We start from the raw sequence: 23,853 nt of genomic DNA on the forward strand, positions 1-23,853 counted from the left end.
CAGATAACAGAGCATCTCTTTAAACAAAAGTAACTTTAGACTTATGGTGGGTAACGAGGATCCTTTAAAGAAAATCAATTCACATTTTCTATTCGCAGCACTATCTGACTCCAGAGGTTCCAGATGTGAAGACATTTGTCAACCACACTGACCCTGACCACAATAAATACATGAAAGTGATGACCACCAGCTGAGGGTCTATTGAAAACATTAAAAAATCAAAATGTCAGAGCAATGCATTGATGAAACGGCACTTGGGCGATTTCCACCATGATGGTTGGAGGCAGATTTGGGGTCTCTGTGCAGCCGCTCTGAGGTATTCTTAAATTAAGCTGCTGAGGGGAACATGATTGTGTCCGCAGGCTCCAGGCCAAGAACTTAACACAGCAGCTGGGAAAACATCTCCCTCTTACACACACACACACCCACACCCACACACTCACACACACACACACACAAATTAGAGGATGAGCACAGGGCAGCCCAAATCGCTTAATGGCAAATCAAACACTTCCTGTATCTACTTCCTGAATTCAAACGTGTTTCCTGAACTGAGAAAACAATAGATTTACTTTTATAACATTACTCAAATTTGATACATGGACACCAGTCAATCTGCAATGCTGAGTCTTTTGAATTTTGCCTTAAATAACAACAGTTCTTTGAAAACCAAGTTTAAGTTAACTTATACCTGTCAGGTTCTAAACCTTGCACAGACCCAGAGCACCTTTCAATAAGTGTCGCAGTGGCAAAAGTCACCGTCCCTCCAGAAGTCATTGGTCTTTACAGAGAACAGGTGTCATTATCTCTCCCCCCACGAGAAAAGGTCAGTCTGTCAAAGGTTAAATATTAGCCTTTCATGTGACCTCAAAAACTGATGTTCTCTCATTTATCCCAGTGTCTCCCACCCCAAGAATAAGTTCCACTCACTTACATGAATCATTTTTTGGTGCCTTTTTTTGTCCAAATACAGAAATAATGTCCATCTGGGTTCTCTCTCTCTCTCTCTCAAGCAAGAATTGTCTTCGCAAAACTGGTCAATTGTGAGCCTGGCTGAATTGTACCGTCTTTCAGTTTTGGGCACATTCGGGGTCCCCCCAGAGCCTTCAAAGCATCCACAACATGGCTTAACGAAAAAGAAAACCTGCATCTCACACTCACATCTGTCCTGTATAGCCTGGAGGAGTGGAAAACGGCCTACCTGCACTGCCGTCACAGTCCTATAAAGTTTCGGGCTCCGGTGGTTTAACTTTGCTGCTGTGTCCGTGCCGGAGTCATGGCGCGCAGTTGATGAACGGACCACAGAGGAGCGCGTCATGTTACCCCCGGCCTGACCGCACCGGCCGGCCAATCACCCTGGTGCCAGATGTGACAGTGATATGCCCACGTGATTACACGATTACGATTAATTTGGCCAATTCCTCCCGTTTTTTTTATTTTGGGGGGGGGGGGTTGTCCTTGTTTTTATTTATTTCTTCTAACCAAACACGCGTCGCTGTGTCTGGACAGGAGAGAGGAGAAGAGCAAAGAGGGGATTTAAGGGATTAAATCTGTCTTTTTCCTAAAGCTACAGACTGCCTTATAGATATTTTACATTGTCCAAACGAGCTTTCCTTAAAAATCCACAGTTTTCCTCTTAATTAAGAGCTGCGTTTCTGACAATTGCAACGCTCGATGCACCTCAATTGGGAAATGTCACTTCGGAGTGTTGAAAACTGCTGCGGTTGAGCTGCTTTTGAGGGATGCAGGCAATTTGGCATCGCGTTGAACGTTTATATCTGATTAGATGGCTCTTCTAAATAAGAAGCTGTATTTCACACGACCGGCCCTGCATCATAATCACTTGCCCAACATCGAACGCTGAAATCAAGTAATTCGGGCAGACACTGTCCTCTAGTGACCAATGTGGGTATTGCAGCCATCCTCCGCCCCAACAAGGCAAGTGAGTGTTGGGCTTTTTGGTTTCTACCTCTGGATTTCAGGCTCACTGTCAGGATCTGTATAAATCAATGAATAATGACGGGGTTTATGTGTGTCAGATGATATTTGGTCTGAAAAAAAAATCTGCCCTTTATGTCCCTAGATTGATTTCAGGCAAAAGGTCATGATCAGGTCACGGTCATAGTGTATGATTGAATAAGTCTGAGGTTGTATGTGCAGTAGACTAAATAAGTGGATTGTGGCTTTGATGTAAGGAAGAGCACAGTTTATGTCCAATATGGTCAGACTGACCAACCCTCAACCCACAACAGCTCCGCTGGAGCCACCTCACTATCTCTTATAAGGTACTTCCCAAAGGTCATCTACACTCATTGGTATTGGTATTATATTATTGATATTATAACCACAGCAGTTAAAATGAATGTCTCCGTCATGGACTCAGCCTTAACACCTCAGACGGGGGAGGCAAAGGATCATCAAGATATTCTACAAATCTGTAGATTAACTGTAGATTTTCATTATGTGTGAGTGTGTGTGCTGTATGTGTGTGTAGCCTGCCTTCGCCCATATGTGCACCCTCCCTGTCACCCCGAAAGGGAGAAAGTGGTCGAGAATACAGAATCTGCCCATAGTCATGTGCTTTTTTTTTATTGTTTTTCGGGAAAATGTTCTTGTGTTTTCACACAAAATGCACCTGTGACCAGTGTCCAGAATCACATCTGAGTTGCCAAGAAAATCATCACAGAGGTGCCAGGACATTGCTGCAGTGCCCTTGAACCAGGTCCCAAATCCCAAAAATCTCCAGTGCGCCCGTTGAGGGCCCCCTATTCCTCTTCATGTGAGTGGTACGTGCACTCTGAAGGCGTGATCTCCTGAGAAAGTCTCCAGGGCTATTTGTGACTTTGATAAGACGTCTGTATCGACGGATGAAACGATCTTCATTTTCAAAGCTTTACCTTCCCAGGTGACCCATTTCTGAAAACCCACTGTGGTTTCTGAATGATTCATCTTACTAGAAAATCTAGATAAAAATTGAGTTTCAGAGACAAGAGAGAGAAGCACAAGAAAAGGACCGCAATTAGTCGACCGCAGACGCTTTAGAACAGGTCCAATTCGGGATCCAGTAGCATCAATATTCTATTACTATCTCAGCTCAGCTGGTGAGTCTTGCGCCTTTCATGCCAGCGGAATAGCTGCATATTTATAACTTTTTATTGATTGACAGCAATATGGTGCTTTGTTGCGTGTTTTATGTGATGGATAAATGCTAAACGAAATCAGGAGCCCATGTTGGAAGATCGCGACGCAAGAATCGTCGGAAGGCGAGGAATGAGGAATTGGATTTTGTTGTGTGGGTTTACGTGGGCCTCCAACTCTCTGATACACTCATTGGTCTTCTGCATCTTCCAGGACGTCTTACTGTCGACAGCACACCTCCACTTCCTGAGAGGATTTTGTTTCTATCTGCGTGCAGGGTGTGCAAAAGGGTTTAATATCCCACTTTGGTGATTCTTTGACAAAAAATGACATAAGACTTGTAGGTGTGCAGCAGTTTAAATCACTCTGTGCAGATGATGCACCTGATTTTTGTTTGCTCAATACATTTACTGTCTGTCAGGTACGTGGGACGGATTTCCTCAAAGTGAAGGGATGAAAGAGCGCGTTTACCTCTGAGTCACTCGCTGAATTTATTTGGCCCATGAAGGCATAGAGCCACTCATTGCTGCCATCTTTATTTTCGGTTCAATCATGTGGAGGGCAGGTTGGCCCAGGTTGGCGATGCCACTGTTCACTGTCCAGACAAGGCAGATTTTAATCTTCTCGGGTCATTCGCGGCAACAGCAGCCGTGTTTACATTGACTGACAAACCAAAATCAATTCTAATCTGGTTTGTCATTCTTTGCACATACTGAGGGCACATTGTACACCTTTTGAGTCTGATATTTCCTCGAGGATTTTCTCCCAGCAGCAAGCACACAGATTTTAGCATCAAGAGTAGCTATATGGAGCTGAAAGACGGATCAGATGGAAATTTATTGGCCTTATCTACTAAAGTGCTTCACACTGGAATTGAACCAGCTAAAATTGTTGTATGATTTAATGACAGAATAGTAAATTGAACAGTGTGCATTTATAAATGGTTTTTTGCACCCTTCAATCTATCTCATATTCATCTGCTTATGTGGAAACCGTCAGATAACACTATAAGTGTTAAATGGTGGCTATAACCTTGCTCATCTCAGAGTAAATGCGTTTTCTGCCCGATAAATCAAACAAGGGACAATTATACATCTGACTTTAAGTAAAGGCATGAGTCAGAGATACAGTGGACTGAATGTAGGCCAGACCCATAAATCAATCCAGCCCATTAAACATATCGACAGCGCAGACGCTCCTCAGCCATGTGCTCCTTTTCTCATTTGTCCACCTCCCTCGTTTCCACCTTGGTCCACCCGCCTGTGATTGTTCACTTCCCTGATTTGCATCTCGTCACCCCTTTTTGACAGCACATCTTTTAAAGGACTAAATTTCAATTGCATTTTGCATTACGTCTTTCAGCATTTCCCCCCGGACTTGAACCAGCCATAAAGTACACAGAGGTTTCTCCTGGCAGCATGTGAGAACACAAATCAAAATGTTCAGACAAAACATTCTCCGTGCATGATGTATTCGCTTGGTCTATTTGATATTGCCTCCCTAATACAATATGCAAGCAGTGCGGTTATGTCAAATTGACAGGTCCGAGGGGGGTGAAGGGGGAGTTAAGATACCATACCAGCAATATTTTGCTGGTATGTTCTAGAGAAAAATAGTTACTATAATACTTAATAACAACTTAATACAGAGCTGCTGGGCTTTTTCTGACCTTACTGCTATCTTAATTATGGCTAGCTCATTTTCAAGAATCTCTTTATTTCAGATGTCAAAACAATGTTTTGTTTCCCCAATAAAAACTTTAGAATAGACTTCTTATGTTGGTTGCATCTGTAATCCCCTGTTAACCTTTTTTGCCCCCAGAAGTGTGGCAAGAAATGTGAACTCATTGATTGTGAGGATGCATTCAGACATCAAATAAGGATCAATTTGGAAACATTTTAAATTGACCAACAACAATATCTTTAAACTAAAATCTAATCGACTTTGGATTGCATTATGTTGCTTTTTTATGATAAAATCTTTAAAAGTAGCCTGAAATCTTTTGATTGATACTTGTGGGGGAGATATGTTATGATGAAGTCAATAGCTCTACTTCCTGTTTGCAGCTGCACAAATTCAGGCTGCGTTCACAGCCTGCAGGACATATGAACTTCATCACTGAGGTCATGGCAACATGTCAATTTCATAGGGTTAGATGATGTTGCTATATGAGTGTTTTGGGATGTAGGTGAAGTAATCAGCAAATCACGAACATATCTGGCGGTCTATCTCCTTATCACCTAGCTAATGAGGTGAGCAGTGGTGTCAAATCTCTCCTGAAATAAATGTGAAAGAAAGCTCAGCTGAGCCGCAGTGCAGCGCGTTGCTGCTCGGTGTTGCTGGAGAGGACCAAAGAAAATGTGTGAGAGATGAAATCTGAGAGGGGTAAACAATCAAGAGGCAATGCAACGAGGCCAGACTAGAGCAAATGTGACGCGAGCAGAGAACAGACAGCAAAACAGCAGACAGGAACGTTTCCCAGCTGCCACCAGAGAGGCTGGACTTAAAGTGGCAGTAATGGAGGGAGTGTTTATTCTCGCTCGGGTCTGTGTTGAACCTGAGTCGAGAACGTTTTCGCTGTCTTCCTTGTGCTGCCTCACTTTCTCCACCGCTCGCTGTATAAATAGACCGCTTTGCTTTCTCAGTAGACCACAGAGAGCAGCTTCACTTAAGGAGAGAAGCATGACACCAAACCATCCAGGAGATGGGGTCGATACTTGATACAAATATATCCTCAGTAATGGATGCACTCGATATCATCTGCTTTCATCAATTTGCACTGTGGCTTAAATATTTAAATTTTGCACAGCTTCACTTCACAAAAGTGCAGCTAAACAATGGTTTCACCCAGGATCTCCATCTTCTTTGCTGAGTTCCTTGAAAACAATGAATTCAACATATTAGTTCAAATATATACATGGGGCAATCATGCATAATAAAAACACAGCAAAAGCTTTAGGTTGTCATAAAGATGTTATTATTTATATCATCAAGTGCATCATTAGTTATTACAATTTGCAATTCTTGACCGATAAACTCTGTACTGGCCCTTTAAGGTTAAAGAGTTCCATATTTCCTTTCTGGTCAACATGGACTTTTTTTTACAGTTAAGAAAAAAATGGTATTCAGATGGCTGAATATCTCCAGTGAAAAAGCTGAGGGTTATCACAGTTTTATGCACATACAAGAGTGCAGAAAAGCTGCAGAAGCCAGAAACATTCAATGATTAAGACGTGGTTTCTGTATGCGGATTAAATGAGCCTGCATATTTAGCTGTATATATATTTTGGTTAAACCTCAGTCTCTGCACTGTGTAAGGCTCAATGATTTGCCACTGATAACATTCAAATAGAAAAACAGTGTTTTAGTTTGCATTATGTGACACAAATAAGTGGAGAGAGATAATTGACTGAATATACAAAGAGTTCTTGGGATACTAAAGCGAGCAGTACTCAGTGATTCCCTGCTACACATGAACCTGTATACAGCAGAAACTCCTTAAAGCTGAAGCTTGACATCATTAAAAGCACACATATATTGTACACCTACTGTTTACATGGCTATATGTGTTCAGAACCTTTGAGTCCATTCGCTCTCGCTGACGTTTGCTCTTCATCTGTCCTGGACGTGAGCTTATTGAGAGCAACAAAGCTGCAGCTTCCTCAGTTCTGATCATCCTGCTATGGTCCTGTTGGTTAATCCAGTGTTCCTCCCCCTCCCTCCTGGCAGTGCTCTTTCAACAGTGGAATAGTCGGCAGCGTGGACACTAGCTTTTCAAGCTGTACGAAGTCAGACGAAATGCAAGTGCTCCTCAGTAGTAGCATTAGGAAGCAAAGGAGGATGTGTTTATCTTCCTTTCAGGCTATGATTCTTCCCTCTCTTTATCTGTCGGTGACTGACACAGGCTGATACCGCATCTTATCTCAGAACCCGGCCGACGATCCGAGAATTTACTTCCGCTCATTTTGGTTTGAGAAGAGCTTCCTTCAATTCCTTCAAGCTTGAGATCCTCAAGGTGAAGTCACTCTGCATTCTTTAAACCCACAAAAAAATATGATTCGGTGGTTTTACAGCGGACCAAATTGGTGAAATATCAGGCAAACTTGATTTATTTTCAAGTAATCTGAGATCAGTACCAGCAGGTATTGCAACCCGTGTGATATTTCGGTGATCACCAGGAAGGTGTATAATTCAGCTTCTCATCATCATTCCTTCATTGTCAGTTTGAACTCAAACTACTAATTTTCATTCAACTCAAATGTCAAAGTAAACCAAGAATTCTCAGCTGACAATGATATAAAGTGGTGAAATAATGTGGAAGAGTGAGCAATTATAAATACATTTGATGTTGAAATGTATCAATATTACCAATAAACCGGCTTCTGTACTTAAGCCTGTGCTGCAGTGAACTGAAAACATAACCCTACCTCATTATATCTATAGTATTACTTTACAGCGGAATGCACTGAAGTGAAGAAACAGGAAGAAAAGAGCAGCATAGAAGCTGAACTGGACTGAGATGGCTAAAGTCACTCTGGGTGCAGTTAAACTCATGAATGGCACTTGCATTATGAAACGATGAGAAACACATTCATCAAATCAAGTCCTACAACACAGAACACCCCCCCCCCCTCCCCAAACTTGGTTTAGATATATTTCCTGGCTTCACGGTAAAAGGCTGATTCATGGCAGGACCAAACACTTAAAATCCACTATTGAGCTTCATCTAAAACTCAAGGCAGCAGAATTAAAAGAGCAGCCATATTTGTGGTCACGGCTGAGGCTGAACAATATTCGGGAAGTCCGTGAGTGCAGTTAGGCCTACCCTCTGATGGAGAAAGCAACGACTGACCATTTGGATAAAAGCATATTTGCCGCGCCGGCACTCTGTGCTGTGATCTCAGTCGTGATATCTCTGAGGATTTTGGCAGTTAGAGCATCAGCTTACCATGCTCATAAGTGCTAAGACAAAGGCAGTTTGTTCTAGTTATTATGTTGGATTCAACTGTAAGGTTTCTTTTGTAAATGCATTAAAATATTAGTAATGTATTAATGTGTTACTTTTTGTTAAATAGGCTACTATTTGGCTACTGTTGCAAGCACTACTGTCACATATGTAGGATGAATTCTATGCAGAAGACAAAAACTATCCTAAATAAGACAGGTGGCAATTTTTACGACATGCCCCATGTGATATATAAGCACCCGAGATCCTCTTTAGCAAAGGAATCTCATTCGTGTGCTTTGTATATTTTAAGCTGCCAACACTTGATGATCTGTCTAAAACTCTTGTCCTCAATGCTGCCCAGGCCCCGTGGGTCTGAGCTGTCAACCATCTTCAGGAGCTCGTTATACATCTGTACGCCTCTTCGTGATGTTGACATAGTTAGTGTTGGCCAGGGTGCAGTTTCCTCTTTTCACACCCTCGGGTCTGAAGTCCTCCATGCTGTGGTTCACGGCCTCCTGAATCTCCACGTAGTCGGACTTGCTGAGAGTGGATGAACTCCTGCACCGCCCGCCGCTCTTTTTCAGCTCGTCGGCTGAGCTGGCCTTGGGTACGCTTGGAATATTCAGGTACTGCGCCTGCTCCTCGCCCTCCGTCTCTCTGTGGTAGAAGTAGTTGAAGTTTGAGACGATGACGGGCACGGGCAGAGCGATCGTCAGCACGCCGGCAATCGCGCAGAGAGACCCGACGATCTTCCCCCCAATGGTGGTCGGGACCATGTCGCCGTAGCCCACTGTGGTCATGGAAACCACGGCCCACCAAAACGCCTCGGGAATGCTGTCAAACTGGGTGTCTGGTTCGTCCGCTTCTGCAAAGTAGATGGCACTAGAGAAGAGGATCACACCGATGAAGAGGAAAAAGATGAGCAGGCCAAGCTCACGCATGCTGGCCTTCAGAGTCTGTCCCAATATCTGCAACCCCTTCGAGTGACGCGACAGTTTGAAGATACGAAATACCCTGACCAGACGGATGACACGCAGGATGGCCAAAGACATGGCCTGCTGATTTCCTTGGTTGTCCTCAGGACGCTCTGCCAACTCTGTGCCCAGAGTGATGAAGTAGGGTATAATGGCCACAATATCGATGATGTTCATGATGTTGCCAAAAAATCCGGCTTTGCTGGGGCAAGCAAAGAACCTGACTAAGAACTCAAAGGAGAACCAGATGATGCATAGTGTCTCTACGATGAAGAAGGGATCTGTGAAGTATGAGCTTTCGTTGATCTCAGTGGTGTTGGAGATGGAATATAAATGGCTGTAGGGCTTGACATTCTTATCTTGAAAAACAGGCAGTGTTTCGAGACAAAAGCTGACAATAGAGATGAGGATGACCATGACAGAGATGATGGCAATGATACGTGCGGCACCTGAGCTCTCTGGGTACTCAAACAGGAGCCACACCTGTCTTTGAAACTCATTATCGGGCAGCGGACGCTCCTCTTCCTTTATAAATCCCTCATCCTCCCTGAAAATCTCCATGGCCTCCTCGCCCAGTTCATAAAACCGGATCTCCTCGGAAAATATGTCAATGGGCACATTAACAGGCCGGCGCAGGCGCCCTCCTGACTGATAGTAATATAGGATGGCGTCAAAACTGGGACGATTCCGGTCGAAAAAGTACTCATTCCGTAGAGGATCAAAGTACTTCATCCTTTTCTTGGGATCCCCCAACAGTGTTTCTGGAAACTGGGAGAGGGTTCTGAGCTGCGTCTCAAAACGCATGCCCGAGATGTTGATAACGACCCTCTCGCAGCACTCATGATCTGGCTCTGGGTCGTAGTGGTCATGGGGCTGACCAGGATGTGCCACCGCCTCGTCCGCGGTATCCCCGGTGGCAACAGTCATGCTGGAAGGAGATCAGATTTGCAGGTTTCAAGCAGGCGGGAGCCACGAGTGACAGCAGGACGAGGCCTCTTGAGGGTTTAGCAGAACTGGTGCTGAAGAGCTAAATGGCAAGAAAGAAAACATGGAACACTGCAACAGTGAAAAACAAAGGCCTTTTCCCACAGCAACCATTTGACATTGCAGCGTAAAGATGCTGTAATGATACTAATTAAGATCAGTTCTTTTCAGTCGGAGGGAGTCAGTGTGCAATGCTGCTCAGTGGAAATAGTCTTGCTTGATAAATACTAAGACAAATTTTAGCCTGTGATTTTAGTTTAATACTAGAAAGAGGGCAGACCTCATCCAAGCAGATCTTACACCCAAAACTAATACTCCAATTATTTGAAATACCTTCACAGAGTTTGTCTGCTACTGCTCGTCTTGTATTCGGGGATATAGCCTCTGTCAAAGACTATAATGTTGATTAGAGAATCGAAGCACTTGGACAGAGTTGTCTACCTATAATGGAAGTCATTCCACTTTAAACTAGCTGCAGGGAAGCCACTACTGCTGCTCATCAGTAGTCTAGCACATACTGCAAAGGCATATAGGCAGTAGTGATATAAAGTTAAAAGAAATAGTAGGTTGCTTTATGATGATTGGCTTTGATCCTTTGTTCTTTGTCCCATGGCCAAAATCTATTGAAAATCTCAAAAAGTTATCACATAATGTGATAATCATCTAAATCACAGGCAGGCTATCTCAAAGACTAAAATTGCTCTGCACAAATGTAACCTTTCAAAGCAGCACGGCTCAAAACAAGGGTGGAGGCCAGAGGTATAAAGTGATTTGGCTCCACCGTGTCTATCTGTATTAGGTTATGAGTTCCCTCTCTTATGCAGAATCAATATGCTGGCCTGTCACGGTATCATCTCTTGCAGGGTGGAATTACAACCAACAAATTTGGTTACATGCTGAGTGCTCCATCCACTAATATCAAAGACATGACATTATTTTATGTCCACTGAGAAATTTTGCTTCTAAACTAACAAATGCAAAAAATATTTGTGTTTCATATTAGGCGACATTTCCGTGTATCCTGTGGCTAATCAGACCGTTTCAGTGACTTTACATAGTAAGAAAAAGAGCAAGTCTTACCTTCCCGGTGTTTTGCGCTTGGTCACTGTGTGTCCGGCTGCGTATCCAGCAGCGTCTGTCCACCTCCCCCCCCCCACGTTTGGAGCGGTTTATTAGTTCCCGTGGTTCTGCAGCAACACGTCAGTGGGAGTGGAAGAGAGTCACAAAGCGAGATATTGTATAAGTTAAATTCTTCAACAGAAACCACGCATGGTGTGATACAGTTGGCTACAGGTTGAAGCCGATGACGACTTCTCTACTTCAACAACAAAACGCTGCGGCGACGGCGAAGACGAGCCCCCCCACCAGCCTGGGTGTCTGCACCGGGCTGCAGGATTTGGGTGTTCATCAAATGAGAAACCGGTTGCATGATGCCCTGTGTTTCACAAGTTGCTGTTTATTAACCCCCCCCCCCCCCCCCCCCCACACACACACACACACACACACACACACACACATTTGACGTGACATTGTCACGTTTGTTCCACCATTTTTCATGATGGAGATTACTGATGCACATTCGCAGATGGGAGCTTGCGCTAACGACAAGTAACAGCCCATCTTATGACGCTGTAACGGGATGTAATCTGCATTTTAATTTGTTTCCATTCATTTCAGACAAGTTTCCGCGCTGCGCGTATGAGTTTGGTTGGAGCGGCAGGTGCCAGGCGCGTTCGTTTCCGCGCAGTGTTAATTCGCGCTCCCGTCGACTTCTACAAAAGCAGCAGAGAATCACGAAACAATTTCAGATTTCGACGTGCGGGAATTCACCTTGATTCGGATGGAGCACTACCGAATTTAGTTCTGCCTTGTTTGTCTCTCCTGGCAACGCGCATGGCGGCCGTCAATCCTCCGCTTCATGTTTGTCCGTCTCCCCCTTTTTAACGAATATGTCCTGCGGGTGTGTCGTCTCGCCCAATTATCCTCGCCATATCTCTCATATTTCACCATAGTTCACGACAGTTGAGATGTGCGAGCTGCAGAGGAGCATCTCACCGCCGCGCCCCCACCCCACTCCTCTACACTCCATCCTCACATTAAAGGAGAAGCGCCGTCGACTAAAGGGTGGACACACCCGCAGACGGAGAGCGAGCGTCTCCGGAGAGAAGCAAGAGTTAAAAAAATAAAGAGAAAAAAAAATCATTTCAAGGGAGAAAATGACAACACGATGCTGGAGAAATCTCCCCAAAAAGGTCTCTGATGCTGAGATTTTGACCCAGAAGAAGGTGAATGAGAATATAAATGCGAATATAAATCGATTATACTGACCTGTTGAGGGACGATGCTTTTAAGTATATTTATTGACTGAAAGCATCTCCATTTGAAGCACTTGACATCTTTAAAACACAGGAAACGGCCGGGATGCTTTTCAATGTCATCCTGAAAGTTACTCTGACATTTCCAGTCATCAGCCATCTTTAACTCACCGCACGAACCTGACCTCTCTGGAATATGCATGAAAACCTTTTGGTGGAACCGCTACTCTAGATATAGATAGAACCCTCTGCTCTAGATATCTGTGTGAGCATCATATTTACTGGTGAAATTCCACATCACTGGAAAGGTTTTTGTCCATGCAAGAAAAGAGTTTCCTATTTTCGCCACCCTTGACATCATCACCTCCCATCTTTCATCATGGTGGTATGCGTTCTTTATAAGCTAGTTGCAGAGAAAAGAGGGAAATTTTCTGATTTAAGTTAAAACTATGAGGCCTGAGAGCATCTCCAAAAACATCGTGACGCTAAAAGCATCAGCAGCCCCCAAAACAGCGGCTGTTCATAATATAAGCATTTCTGACTAAGGCACAAAATGCAAACATGGCGCTCGTCCCACCTTCTGTCATTTTCACACGTGCCCATCTTTGATGTGACGTGCACTCCTCCAATTAAAATGTCAAACGTGCTGATTAACATGACAGCATTCATCCACAGAGACTGTAACTCTTCCAACTGCAGGGTTTCAATAAATCGACCCTTTAAAATAAACAGGGTTGAGTTACAACCAGGAATTCTTTCATTGCCCATCTGTCAATGTAAATGAAGAGGGACCAGGTCCAAACTGAGAGAGCTGGGATCCCCAATGAGTCAAGATTCACCATCCTACACATTCACGGTGATCGACAAATCCTCACGATCGGGGAGGATGGAGGGGGGATGCAGATGAGCTATGGTCTGATTAAATTCTGGAATTATGTTGTCTCTGCAGCCGTTCTACACAAGCTGCATGCAATTGTTTTATATAGGCATGTGTTTGGACGACATTAAGCATTCAGCCAGTTCTCATCGTCACCTCTCCAGTTTCCCTCTAACCTTCAGGTCGTGCCCAGTCACAGAACACCCTCATTGATTCGGTTTTGTGTTGAGCTGAGCAGGAACCTGAGCAAGCCGTTCCCTTTGAACCGCATTTATTAATCAATTTCCTTTAAAATAACCTCTATGCGATCTCTTCAGATGGGACGCTCTCTGCAGGAAAAAGAGAAAACATTGATCATAATATAAATTCTCTTTAGCCGCGTCCACTTGGCTGATGTTATTGAGGTGTTCACGGTCACCTGCCCACCTCGAGGCTCCATCTTTGTCGGCGCAGCAGAAATGCGCTGAAGTGAAGCAGGAGGCGTGTGAGTAGGATGCAGAAGGAGAGGACAAGGTGATATCGCAGGAGACTGCAGGGGAGGAGGTTTGTCCCGAGTGACCTTTGCTGGTGCTGCAGCAGGTGATCTGTCACTTTTACAGCAGCACTCTCACTGACTCGCCGCTCCGCGCGGCTACCCTTCACAGGACATTGCATTGATTTCCATTCATTGGCTGTGCCCTGAACCTGGAGGTAAACTTGTAGGAGAAACCTGAAAGCCAAATCAGTACCTTCCTCTGCACCTGCACATCTTTGGTCCTCATAAGGTCAGTATGATTTTGCCAGGATAAGCTTGTGAACAAAAACAAACAACTTCTGTGTTTATTAATCAGTCCAGACATCATTTGAATATAAGAACAGTCTCATTCCCACATGTTCACCGCTGTATTATCATTTAATCCTCTCTCAGCCGCTCATCCCTCATTTTGTCACCTCATTTCATTCATGCTGGGCTCCCCTTATATGACAGTTGCCCTTGGGAGTTATTTAACTGCAATACTGAGAGTGATGATGCTGATTATAATCGCTGCTTTCACAAGAAATATGCCCACGTTATCTGTTGATATTGAAGGCTAAAGTTTAACACACACTGGCTCCTGGTGACACAAGCAGACGCAGACGCCGAGTGTTTGACATCACCAACCGACGTGCTAAGCTCTCCCTGACAAGGCACAGACTCTTCTGCATTAGTGGCTGACGTGTTAAACTTTTCACGGAGACTTTTCATTTTTCCCGGTGGCCCTGGGCTGCATAGCTTGAGGTATGCCTCAGTACTGGTCCACTTTCCAACGACACACACATTGCTAAAGGCATTTGAAACTGACGTGAACGCTAATCCCCATGTTCCTCGTCTGAGGACACGTAACACCGAGTAGCGTTATTAATGGTGGAATGTCCAGCACCTTTTCGAGTGCCAGGTCAGCTGGAGAGCTGCATCACCCACAAGTGCTTTCATTCAAAAGTTAGGCTGAATAAATTAGCCTGTCTGCTATCAGAGTGATGTGACATTCTTCAGGCAGTTTGCAGCATTTGCTGCGATGGTGAATACATACATTGTGCCTGCATGGCTGCCAGTTACCCAAGACCCCCAGTGTCTCTTATATGGACCTCCTGACAGCTCCCACTTGTTGCACTTGCAGCACCACTGGGTCCATCTGTGTTCCAACAGGTCAATGGGAGCAGTTGGATCGTAGACCTCAGATCCCCAATTCATGTCATCCCCGTTCATTTGACACAAACCATTATATTCTGTGCGGAGTAAAAAGAGACGTTTGTGTGAGAGTTAACAACATACACACACGCACACACACAGACAGAGGATGTGTACAGGGCTCTCGCTGTTTTCTCATTTCCTGTTGTTGTTCTGAGGATTTCAGAGAAAATGAGCCTTTAATGATGACACATATTCCTACAGAATAACTATGAAACTGAGGTGAAATACGAGTCATTCCAATGATATCAACCGGTGTTTAGAAGATGCATCAGAATTGCAGTGAATCTATTTGGAAGGTCTTAATTAGGCTTTTGTATCGCTCACCACAGTACAGTTATTTAACTTGCTAATTCATAAAAACAAACTCTCACAGGTTCCACATGAATAATCATTCGCAGGTGCATTTAAATCTCCTAAATCTGATCACATCATCCCTAATGAAGTATTTAACTGATTTCCTCAATTCTCACTAGACTACATTCTCTCATTATCTTTATGCCATTTCTTTGTCTTTTCTGCACGCTTCAAGTCGCTGATTGCTGTATAACAAACACAATCCCATAGTTTTCATTTGGCCTCCAGGGTTTCTCCTGAATTCCGACTCCACCTTTTTGCCATCAGCCTTCCGGGACCTCCCAGCACTTGCAGGATTTGGCAGAACAGTGTTGTGTCTGCAGATTTAAGTTGACCACAAAGTCTTGCAGACAATTTTGGGTGAACTCCAGCTCTCAAAGCTTCAGATACCTTGGAGGTGTAGTCATAAATTTGCAGTCATAAATGTCTCGGTGGCCTCCTTCTCTCAGATTAACAGCGCGACCAGCTCCAGGCAGATTTACACATGTTCCATATTTTAAAAGAATTAAAGGAATATTGAGCATAGGGAGGGTCTGTATGTACCTTTGTTGTGAAGAAGAAGGGATTTTAATAAACACCATGTGTATATTTATGCGAATTCCATTTGTTTTTGTCTAATATCGATTTTACAGTCTTGAAAAAATCTGTTCAAAAATTCAGACCACATCATGTTGGAAGATGACTTAAACAAGTTAGATTCTTGTAGCCACGAGAGATAGCAAAGTTATTAGCAAGCTGGTGGGTTTACTGGAGTAATAAAGCACACTCTGGTACACAAGATGACACCATGATGGCTGCGAAGCTCTGGTAGAATGTTAATATTTACCTCCTCAGCACAGGGACCAAATTAAGTTTTCCACTGGAGTCAAACGCGGATCAGATCTCTTAAAATTCCAGTCATGTGGTAAAGAGCACAGCCAAACAGGAGGCTCTTCAATCTGAAAGCAAGCCGGTGCCCCAACACAAAAGACGAGAGAGCGCTTTTACACTTTCGAAAGAGTTGCGTAATGTATATGGAATGGTATTAACGATCAGTAGATGCGACACATAAAACACTTTTGGTCGTTGTGTATACAAGAATCTGTACATCATCTGTATGTTGAGCAAAAAAAAAAAGTTTCTGTCACTTTTCAAATGATCTCTTGTGGCGAATTGGGAACAAAACACTACTGTTGGCTGGTTAAAGACTGGTGTGTGCAGTAGACACTGGGACCAGTGTCTCCAGGGTATTCATGCTCTAATTAATAGTGGAAAGTTCAGATACTCTCGCAGACATTTATGGGTACATTCATGGGTACATTCTCTCAAAAAGTGAATGAAAACAGTGCGGTTCCTCATAACGGATCTCTTTATATGAGTCATGTTTAAGACAGCACACCAGAACACAAAACAAATACAGGTCTGTAGCCACTGCCCTGACAAAGATGCCCCATCCCAGCAATAACACCAGTGCACCTTGGAATACAAGCGCGTCATTCACAGGCATGTGTTCACATGTGTCTATGTTTGGATGCACGTACATGTCTCACTTTTTGTTCTCCATGTCAAGGCAAAGCACATATAAAAGACTGTCTCACATATTAGTAATACAGAACAGACACAGCTAAAAAAGGCATATGGCTAACAGTCTTTCATTTGTCACAGTTTTATATCAGAAAACCACAGGTTGATCTCAGTCTTTGCCACTTTGGACTTGAAGCAAGAGCTGTTTTTCAGTAAATGTCTGTAATGAATATCATTACCCAGAACTATAAATGCAGAATGTACAAAAACCATGTCCAGGGGTGAGATGTGCTTTGTAAATTGCTGGCTGTTTCCTGAATCTGTCCGTTTGAATGTTACAGAGAGCGAAGAAAGTCCGACACGCACTTCTGGCTCTTTTGCCTCGTGATGGCTAAACTCACAAGGTGTCAGCTCCAGACAAAGCTGCTGCTACAATACTGTCAGTGAGGGTTTCTGTACTTCTGGTTAGGTTTTTCTGTTGCGTTCGTTGGCCTTTGAATCGGCCCGTGGGCGAATTCTGCTAGGCACCTCTTGTTAAAGGGGCAAGTTTGAGGGCGTGGGCCAGGGTGGAGGGAAGAACTGATCCAATGGGAGGCATTTCTTAAATCTTTGGCCCATCGGCCCAACCGGAAGACCAGAATCATTGCATTCCTAAAAGAAAGAAGATAGTGGCAATGAAAAATATTATACATAACCGAGATGGCTATGAACAAATGTAGTCCTTGTTGATTTACTTTAATGTGAAGTCAGCTCATTGGACTCATCAGGGGCTCCAAGAGGTCTGTGCAAAAACCCAACTACTACCTGGAGAGGAGAGAAGACAAAAGGAGGGGAAGAAGATGAAGAAAGAAGGAGGGGAAAGAAGATGAAGAAAGAAGAGGGAAAACTGTTAGATCTCAGCCCCACATAGGCTTCAGTGCTCTTCTTAGCACCTCATCCACAGCCGTCCATATTCCATTTGTGATCAACCATTACTTGCTCCATTCTGGGTCAGTGACTGGGTGAGAGGCACCAACACAACCACCAGTCTCAGGGTACACAACCGGATGCTGCTTAGAGCCTCCAATCCACCAACTGTATATTTCTCCAGCAAAATATCCAGGAAAACCCATGCAAGAGAGAAAATAACTGGATTGCAGGCCCCATTCCAGGGCATCATGAAGCAGCAGCGACTAGAGTCATGACTGTTTTTTGTTGGTTGGAATAATATTTTAATTAGTATTAGTATTAGTACAAGTAGTAGTAGTATTAGTAGTTGCACTGTTAATAGTATTTGTGGTCATTTCTGATGATTGCCTCCGATAATCAGCTGGGTCATCAGATTTTCTTGCGTATGTAACACTCACATTTGCTGATGATCAGGGATGGATAACCTAAAATTTAATGATGTTAAAACGGATCGATAGGGCTCTATTGCGTCTGTATTTTTGTCTCCAAAGATCCACCCTGCTCACATGCAAGAAAATAGCTTTCAGCTCTGGCAATGATAAACAGGTCCGTCCTATTGTTCCATCATCTATTTGTCTGCCTGATGGATAGACCAGGGTTTCCCCTGGCTGGGGCTTTTATGGGAGTGGAGAATGAGTAGGCTATTTAGCTGATGACTTGCGTGGAGTTTTCTGCTTTGAACGTCTGAAGTCAAGGTCAGGGGTTAAAATGGAAAGCAATAATCTATAAAGAGTTCATTCCCACGTTGCCATTAGCGGTTAACAGTTGGTGAGACCACCCTGATTATTACCGTCAAACAGGTAAAAATGCTGTGCCAGCACATGTGTGCGGACACACAGACAGCAAGATTAACTATCATCTGAAAATCCTCGCCTAATAGATTCTTTAGCTTGCTTTTATATGCATTTTATCTTCTTTCAACCCTCACTTGTGCTTCAGAAGAAGTAATTATCCTGAGGTAGATGTAAAATATGAATTTCAGGAGCACTGTGTCAAAGTGGACAGAGAACATTTTCAGTAATGGCAATACTGGAGAAATAAAGGGAGACAGAGGCACTTTAACCAATTAAATTACAGTCACGCACATTCAAAAGTCAGTCTCTACAACTTTAGGAGCTAGGTTCAAGAGACTATTTATATAAAAATGAATCCAATTCAAATCTATTTATTGGTGCAATATAACCTAATTTTGCTGTCTCAACAATTATAATGAATATTACAATAATGTGCTCTGTAATCGCCGGTGCCAGCAGGGGGCAACCCAAGGACATGATTAGTAGCATGGATGCCCTTTAGGTAAATCAGTTGAAGGCATCACGATATTATTCTAGGGTTATCATGGAAAGGACTCAGGAAACAACAGCTCTCTTTCACTTGCATTACATTGTAATCTATTGACAATAATAGTAAAACAGACAGAAGTAGAATTCACAATACTCACCGGTTGGATCAGTGGGGGAACAGTGACCTCTGCTGGGAGCCAGAGGTAGCGCACGCCAGACTGAAGCGACGTGCTCCCAGTACATTCATAATTCCTCACGCCGTCTGAGTTGTGCCTGGCCCATTTTCACTTGGTGGCGGTAATTGATGCGCGGTTCCTACTCCAGCTCTTTTCTGTTTCAAAAGTCACTGGTTCAGCTTTTGTTGGTGGGCGCTGCTGGTGCTCGTCTTGCAATTTCACGCACGCACCGAACAGTCTTTATTGTAGACTGAAGACGGGGAAAATCTCGGCTTCCAGGCCGTCTGGGAGGTTACTGTGGAAACTAGGATGCCATGGCAACTGTGACCGGGGTTACCCAGGAAACCGGCGTCACCATGGAGATTGCCTCACAGCAGGCTATATTTGAGAAATCCGAGGAGAAGCACGCTCCATCTTTGATCGCTGCTTGTGCGTGAATGAGCGCTGTGTCTCTCTGTCTCACGTGTGCACCGATAATGAGACGCCGACAGTCGGCTGGCCTCTCTGTTTATGTTTTACGCAATACACTTCACACGCAGGAATCCGATTATTCTTATAGACAGTATAGCATTTGGACTATATCGACTTTAACGCACACTAAAGGCATAGCACAGAAAGGTCTGATTGAATAGTATATGCAGAACTTTGTTTTTCAGACATCACATGTGTTTAAACACAGACAGATTTAAATGGTCTACACAGGCTATATGACTGACCAACCACGACATGTCAATGGGTCTAGTTCGAGTAGAATTTTCACTAATTTTTCACAGTTTTTAAGCTTCTACTACTGCTGTGGCGATAAACTGGCTATTGAACGACGCACAACAGGTTCTTTACTCCGGAACAGAGGACCGGAGACCTCAACGAGCTCTTTGTCTGCCCGCGTCGTTAAAACGACACCGAATTATGAATTCACGTCACAGAAATAAAAAAAATAAAAAAAATAAACTAAACAAACGGAACGATTCTTTAATCGGAGCGCGTCTGAACAGCGGGAGTTGGCTTTTCTTTCCCCGCTCTCTTTGTTTATTTCCATCTGATAGACTGCCGCTTCCACACGCTGGTGCGCAACGACGGAGCCAGCTGTGCGCCGACAACACCCCCCACCCTTCCCCCTCCCCTCGTGCTCAAGGTCGTGGTTGGAAAAGCGGCTACACGTCAGTGTAGATCTTTTTGTTTATATTCACGCAGTTCTGGGAGTTGTTTTGGGCGGTGGTGGGGAAATTGGGCTGCTGCTTGAACGCGCTGTTCATGCCATGCTCCTCGATCACCATGTACTCGCTTTTGCTGAGTGAGGAAGAGGACCGGGTCTTCCTCAGCTCCTCTGTCTCTGCCAGAGGCTGACAGCTGCCCACGTGTAGGTACTGAGCCTGTTCCTCGCCCTCCGTCTCTCGGTGATAGAAATAGTTGAAATTGGAGACAATGACAGGGACGGGGAGGGCAATTGTGAGCACGCCCGCGATGGCGCACAGTGACCCTACAATCTTCCCCCCAATGGTCACGGGGTGCATATCCCCGTAGCCCACAGTGGTCATGGTGACAACAGCCCACCAGAACGCGTCCGGTATGCTGTTAAACCCCGAATCTGGGTCGTCTGCCTCGGCGAAGTAAACGGCGCTGGAGAAAAGAATGACACCAATAAACAGAAAGAATATAAGCAGGCCCAGCTCACGCATGCTGGCCTTCAGAGTTTGTCCTAAAATTTGAAGCCCCTTCGAGTGTCGTGACAGTTTGAAGATGCGGAACACCCGGACAAGCCGAATTACGCGCAGGATTGCTAACGACATGGCCTGCTGTCCGTTCCCCTGACGCTCCGCCAGCTCTGTACCCAGGGTGATAAAATAGGGAATTATGGCCACGATGTCAATAATGTTCATTATGTTTTTGGAGAATGTAGCTTTACTGGGGCAGGCGAAGAAGCGCACCAGCAGCTCGAAGGAGAACCAGATGATGCACAGCGTCTCCACCACAAAGAAGGGGTCTGAAAAGGTGCTGATAAAATATGGGAGCGTGCCATTTATGACAGGCGCGGCGGTGATCGGCCCCCGATTGTCGTCCCTGAACTCCGGCAGTGTCTCTAAGCAGAAGATGACAATGGAAATGAGAATGACCAGAACGGACACTATCGCGATGCCCCGTGCGGGCCCCGAGCTCTCCGGGTACTCAAACAGCAGCCACACCTGTCTCTGAAATTCATTCTCTGGCAACGGCCGCTCTTCCTCTTTGATGAACCCCTCATCCTCCCGGAACTTTTCCATCGCCTCCTCACCCAGCTCGTAGAAGCGGATCTCCTCAGAAAAAATGTCAATGGGCACGTTGACGGGTCTCCGAATGCGCCCGCCGGACTGGTAGTAGTACAGAATGGCATCGAAGCTGGGTCGGTTCCGATCGAAAAAGTATTCGTTCCTGAGGGGATCAAAGTACCTCATGCGTTTTTTGGGGTCCCCCAGCAGCGTCTCTGGGAACTGCGAGAGAGTCTTCAGCTGCGTCTCAAAGCGCAGCCCTGAGATGTTGATGACGACCCTCTCGCAGCATTCGTGGTCCGGCTCGTAGCGGTCCAGAGAGTGGTTGCCCGGCAGAGCCGCCGACTCCTCCAGCATGTTGTCACACGCCACGACTGTCATCACGTCGGCCTCCGTGTCTGTGTATCCGTGGTTCACCAGATTGTCACCACGGGCTTTGGTCACGCTCGGCGGGGGTGATTGCAGGAGGCTGAGGTGGTCGTCCATGCGCGGTTGAATACGCATCCAGGGGGCGGCCGCCTCGTCCCCTCAGCTACCGCCGGTCAACCACAGCCACCGCCACAACCTCTTCTCCTCTTCCTCTCTCACTCCTCGTCTTACGATTCACTTTCACTCTCGACTGTTGTTGTTCCCGCCCACAGGGAAGATCTGGGTTTATAAACAGGCTTTCCACCCACCCACGGCGCCCCAGCGTTGGATACCTTTTACCGTCCTCCACCAATGGCAGGACCGACCGACGCAACAGACGGGCGTCATTCAACACCATCGTTTGGGCGTGCCAGCCTACCTCTGCCCCCTCTGTCCTGCAGACACTCAAGGGCAGCTACACAGCTCTTCTCCAAACAATATTTGGATATGATGTCTGTTTAAAAGACCCGGGAGGGAAGGAGAAAGAAATATGTCAGACTGATGAGATGAGACAAAGGAATAAAAATTAACAGCAATCGCAGGTCCAAATTTTGAGTGATGTGCACTAAACCAGCACCAATGAAGCCCCCAGGGGTATATTTTATTAATTCAACAGCTCCTTCAGTGGCTATTTTCTGTGCCACATGTTGAGCAATCATTCAACAAGTGGCCAGCTCTGGAATATTTCTCTGCCTCACAATTTTCCCCTGAAGTTTTTGTTGTTGTTTCTCCTCATTATAAGGATTTCAACAAAGAAAACACTGCTTGTTACTATTTGATCTGCTATTATTACCAGTGATCTGAGCTGACACCGGCTGCTGCAGCTTTCTGACCCCTTTGCTCCAAGGCTGCTGTCCGAGGTGCTGAAAAAAGCCAAATCTGCAGAAGAGTCGATCTCATTTATTTATTTTATCAGTTTAAATCATCCGGAGGAACCAGCGTTTCAACTGAGGTCAGCCTGAGTGGCCGGAGCCAGAAAGCAGGAAGTAAGAGGAGACAGTGGCTCGTAGACCCTCAGCAAAGGTAATCATTCGATCATAAATCCCCTGATCACCTGCAAAGTCATGTCTCACAGGTATGGAGGATTTTCACACATCACAAAGGATAAAACCCACCGGCTGCAGACTTTTGCCACCAGAGACATCCTGCGTGTGCGTGTGTGAGGGTGGTGGCTGGCTGGAAGATGCCGCTTGCAAGCTTAGAGTAAAATTAGAGGAAGAGGAAAGACAAAGATTGGTGGTTTCTGAAGAAAAGCAGTGAGTAACATTGAACTAACATCTCTATTTTTAATAAAAGATCTCTAAGCAAGGTGATAATGAATCCTCCCTAGCTTCCATCTGCACACACTCTTCTCTTTCTGTGCCCTCATTTATTTTACTTTGATCAGAGCTGCTAATTGGAGTTGGACGTTTGGTTGGATCCACTTGGTTCTGGATTCTCGTGCCAGGTTCTTGGTGTTGGCATCGCCTTTTAGAACCAGTGTACCACTCTAAAACTTCCTTTTGTAAATTCTTCTTTGTCATTGTTTGTATTTTAAGCATATATACTGTGTGTGCGCACACACACACACACACACACACACACACATATATATATATATATATATTCTGTGTTGATGGTCTTTATCCTACATTTGAATACAAAGAGAGATATTTTTAATACAGTTAATCAAGCTGAAGAAACGTGCTGGATACGATCAGACCAGTTAAACCATTCACTGTCATCACCTCCAGGTTGTACTGCACTGAGGTGGTTGTTGCATAATGATACAGAACTGCTGCACAGCTAAACTGTGTTTCATTGAAATTTATTGCAAGTTTCCAAATGCATCTTCATAAATTTGGCAGAATTAAACCACCTAAAAAGCTTATTACCTTGCTTAAGTGCTTTGGATTCTAATTAAAAAAGAGATGGTCCTTTCAACACCATTCTTTCTCTTTTCAATTAGAATCAATAATCATTTTTCTTTTCTATATAGCTGCAGCCCA

General features: G+C 44.6%; 3 protein-coding genes across 3 annotated transcripts in view; all 3 read right to left on the minus strand.

The window, feature by feature from the left end:
- The window catches only part of kcna10a (potassium voltage-gated channel, shaker-related subfamily, member 10a), a 6,553-nt gene extending 5,297 nt beyond the window's left edge, over positions 1 to 1,256 (minus strand). Inside the window, exon 1 of the mRNA XM_011602471.2 lies at positions 1,202 to 1,256. The gene's annotated coding sequence lies outside the window, so the exon portion shown is untranslated. The remainder of the gene's footprint in view (positions 1 to 1,201) is intronic.
- A 4,836-nt stretch (positions 1,257 to 6,092) lies between these two features.
- kcna2b (potassium voltage-gated channel, shaker-related subfamily, member 2b) lies at positions 6,093 to 12,117 on the minus strand. The gene is made up of 3 exons (XM_011602445.2): positions 11,875 to 12,117; positions 11,125 to 11,231; positions 6,093 to 10,087 (listed from the first exon to the last, which is right to left on the minus strand). The coding sequence occupies exon 3, from the start codon at positions 9,985 to 9,987 to the stop codon at positions 8,488 to 8,490; it is 1,500 nt and encodes a 499-aa protein (XP_011600747.1). The 5' UTR covers positions 9,988 to 10,087; positions 11,125 to 11,231; positions 11,875 to 12,117; the 3' UTR covers positions 6,093 to 8,487.
- A 4,514-nt stretch (positions 12,118 to 16,631) lies between these two features.
- LOC101070805 (potassium voltage-gated channel subfamily A member 3) lies at positions 16,632 to 22,157 on the minus strand. The gene is made up of 3 exons (XM_003963285.2): positions 19,194 to 22,157; positions 17,539 to 17,608; positions 16,632 to 17,455 (listed from the first exon to the last, which is right to left on the minus strand). The coding sequence occupies exon 1, from the start codon at positions 21,959 to 21,961 to the stop codon at positions 20,366 to 20,368; it is 1,596 nt and encodes a 531-aa protein (XP_003963334.2). The 5' UTR covers positions 21,962 to 22,157; the 3' UTR covers positions 16,632 to 17,455; positions 17,539 to 17,608; positions 19,194 to 20,365.
- Between the last annotated feature and the right edge of the window lie 1,696 nt (positions 22,158 to 23,853).

The sequence above is a fragment of the Takifugu rubripes genome, chromosome 3 (genome assembly GCF_901000725.2).
Source record: "Takifugu rubripes chromosome 3, fTakRub1.2, whole genome shotgun sequence".
NCBI classification, from domain to species: Eukaryota; Metazoa; Chordata; class Actinopteri; order Tetraodontiformes; family Tetraodontidae; genus Takifugu; species Takifugu rubripes.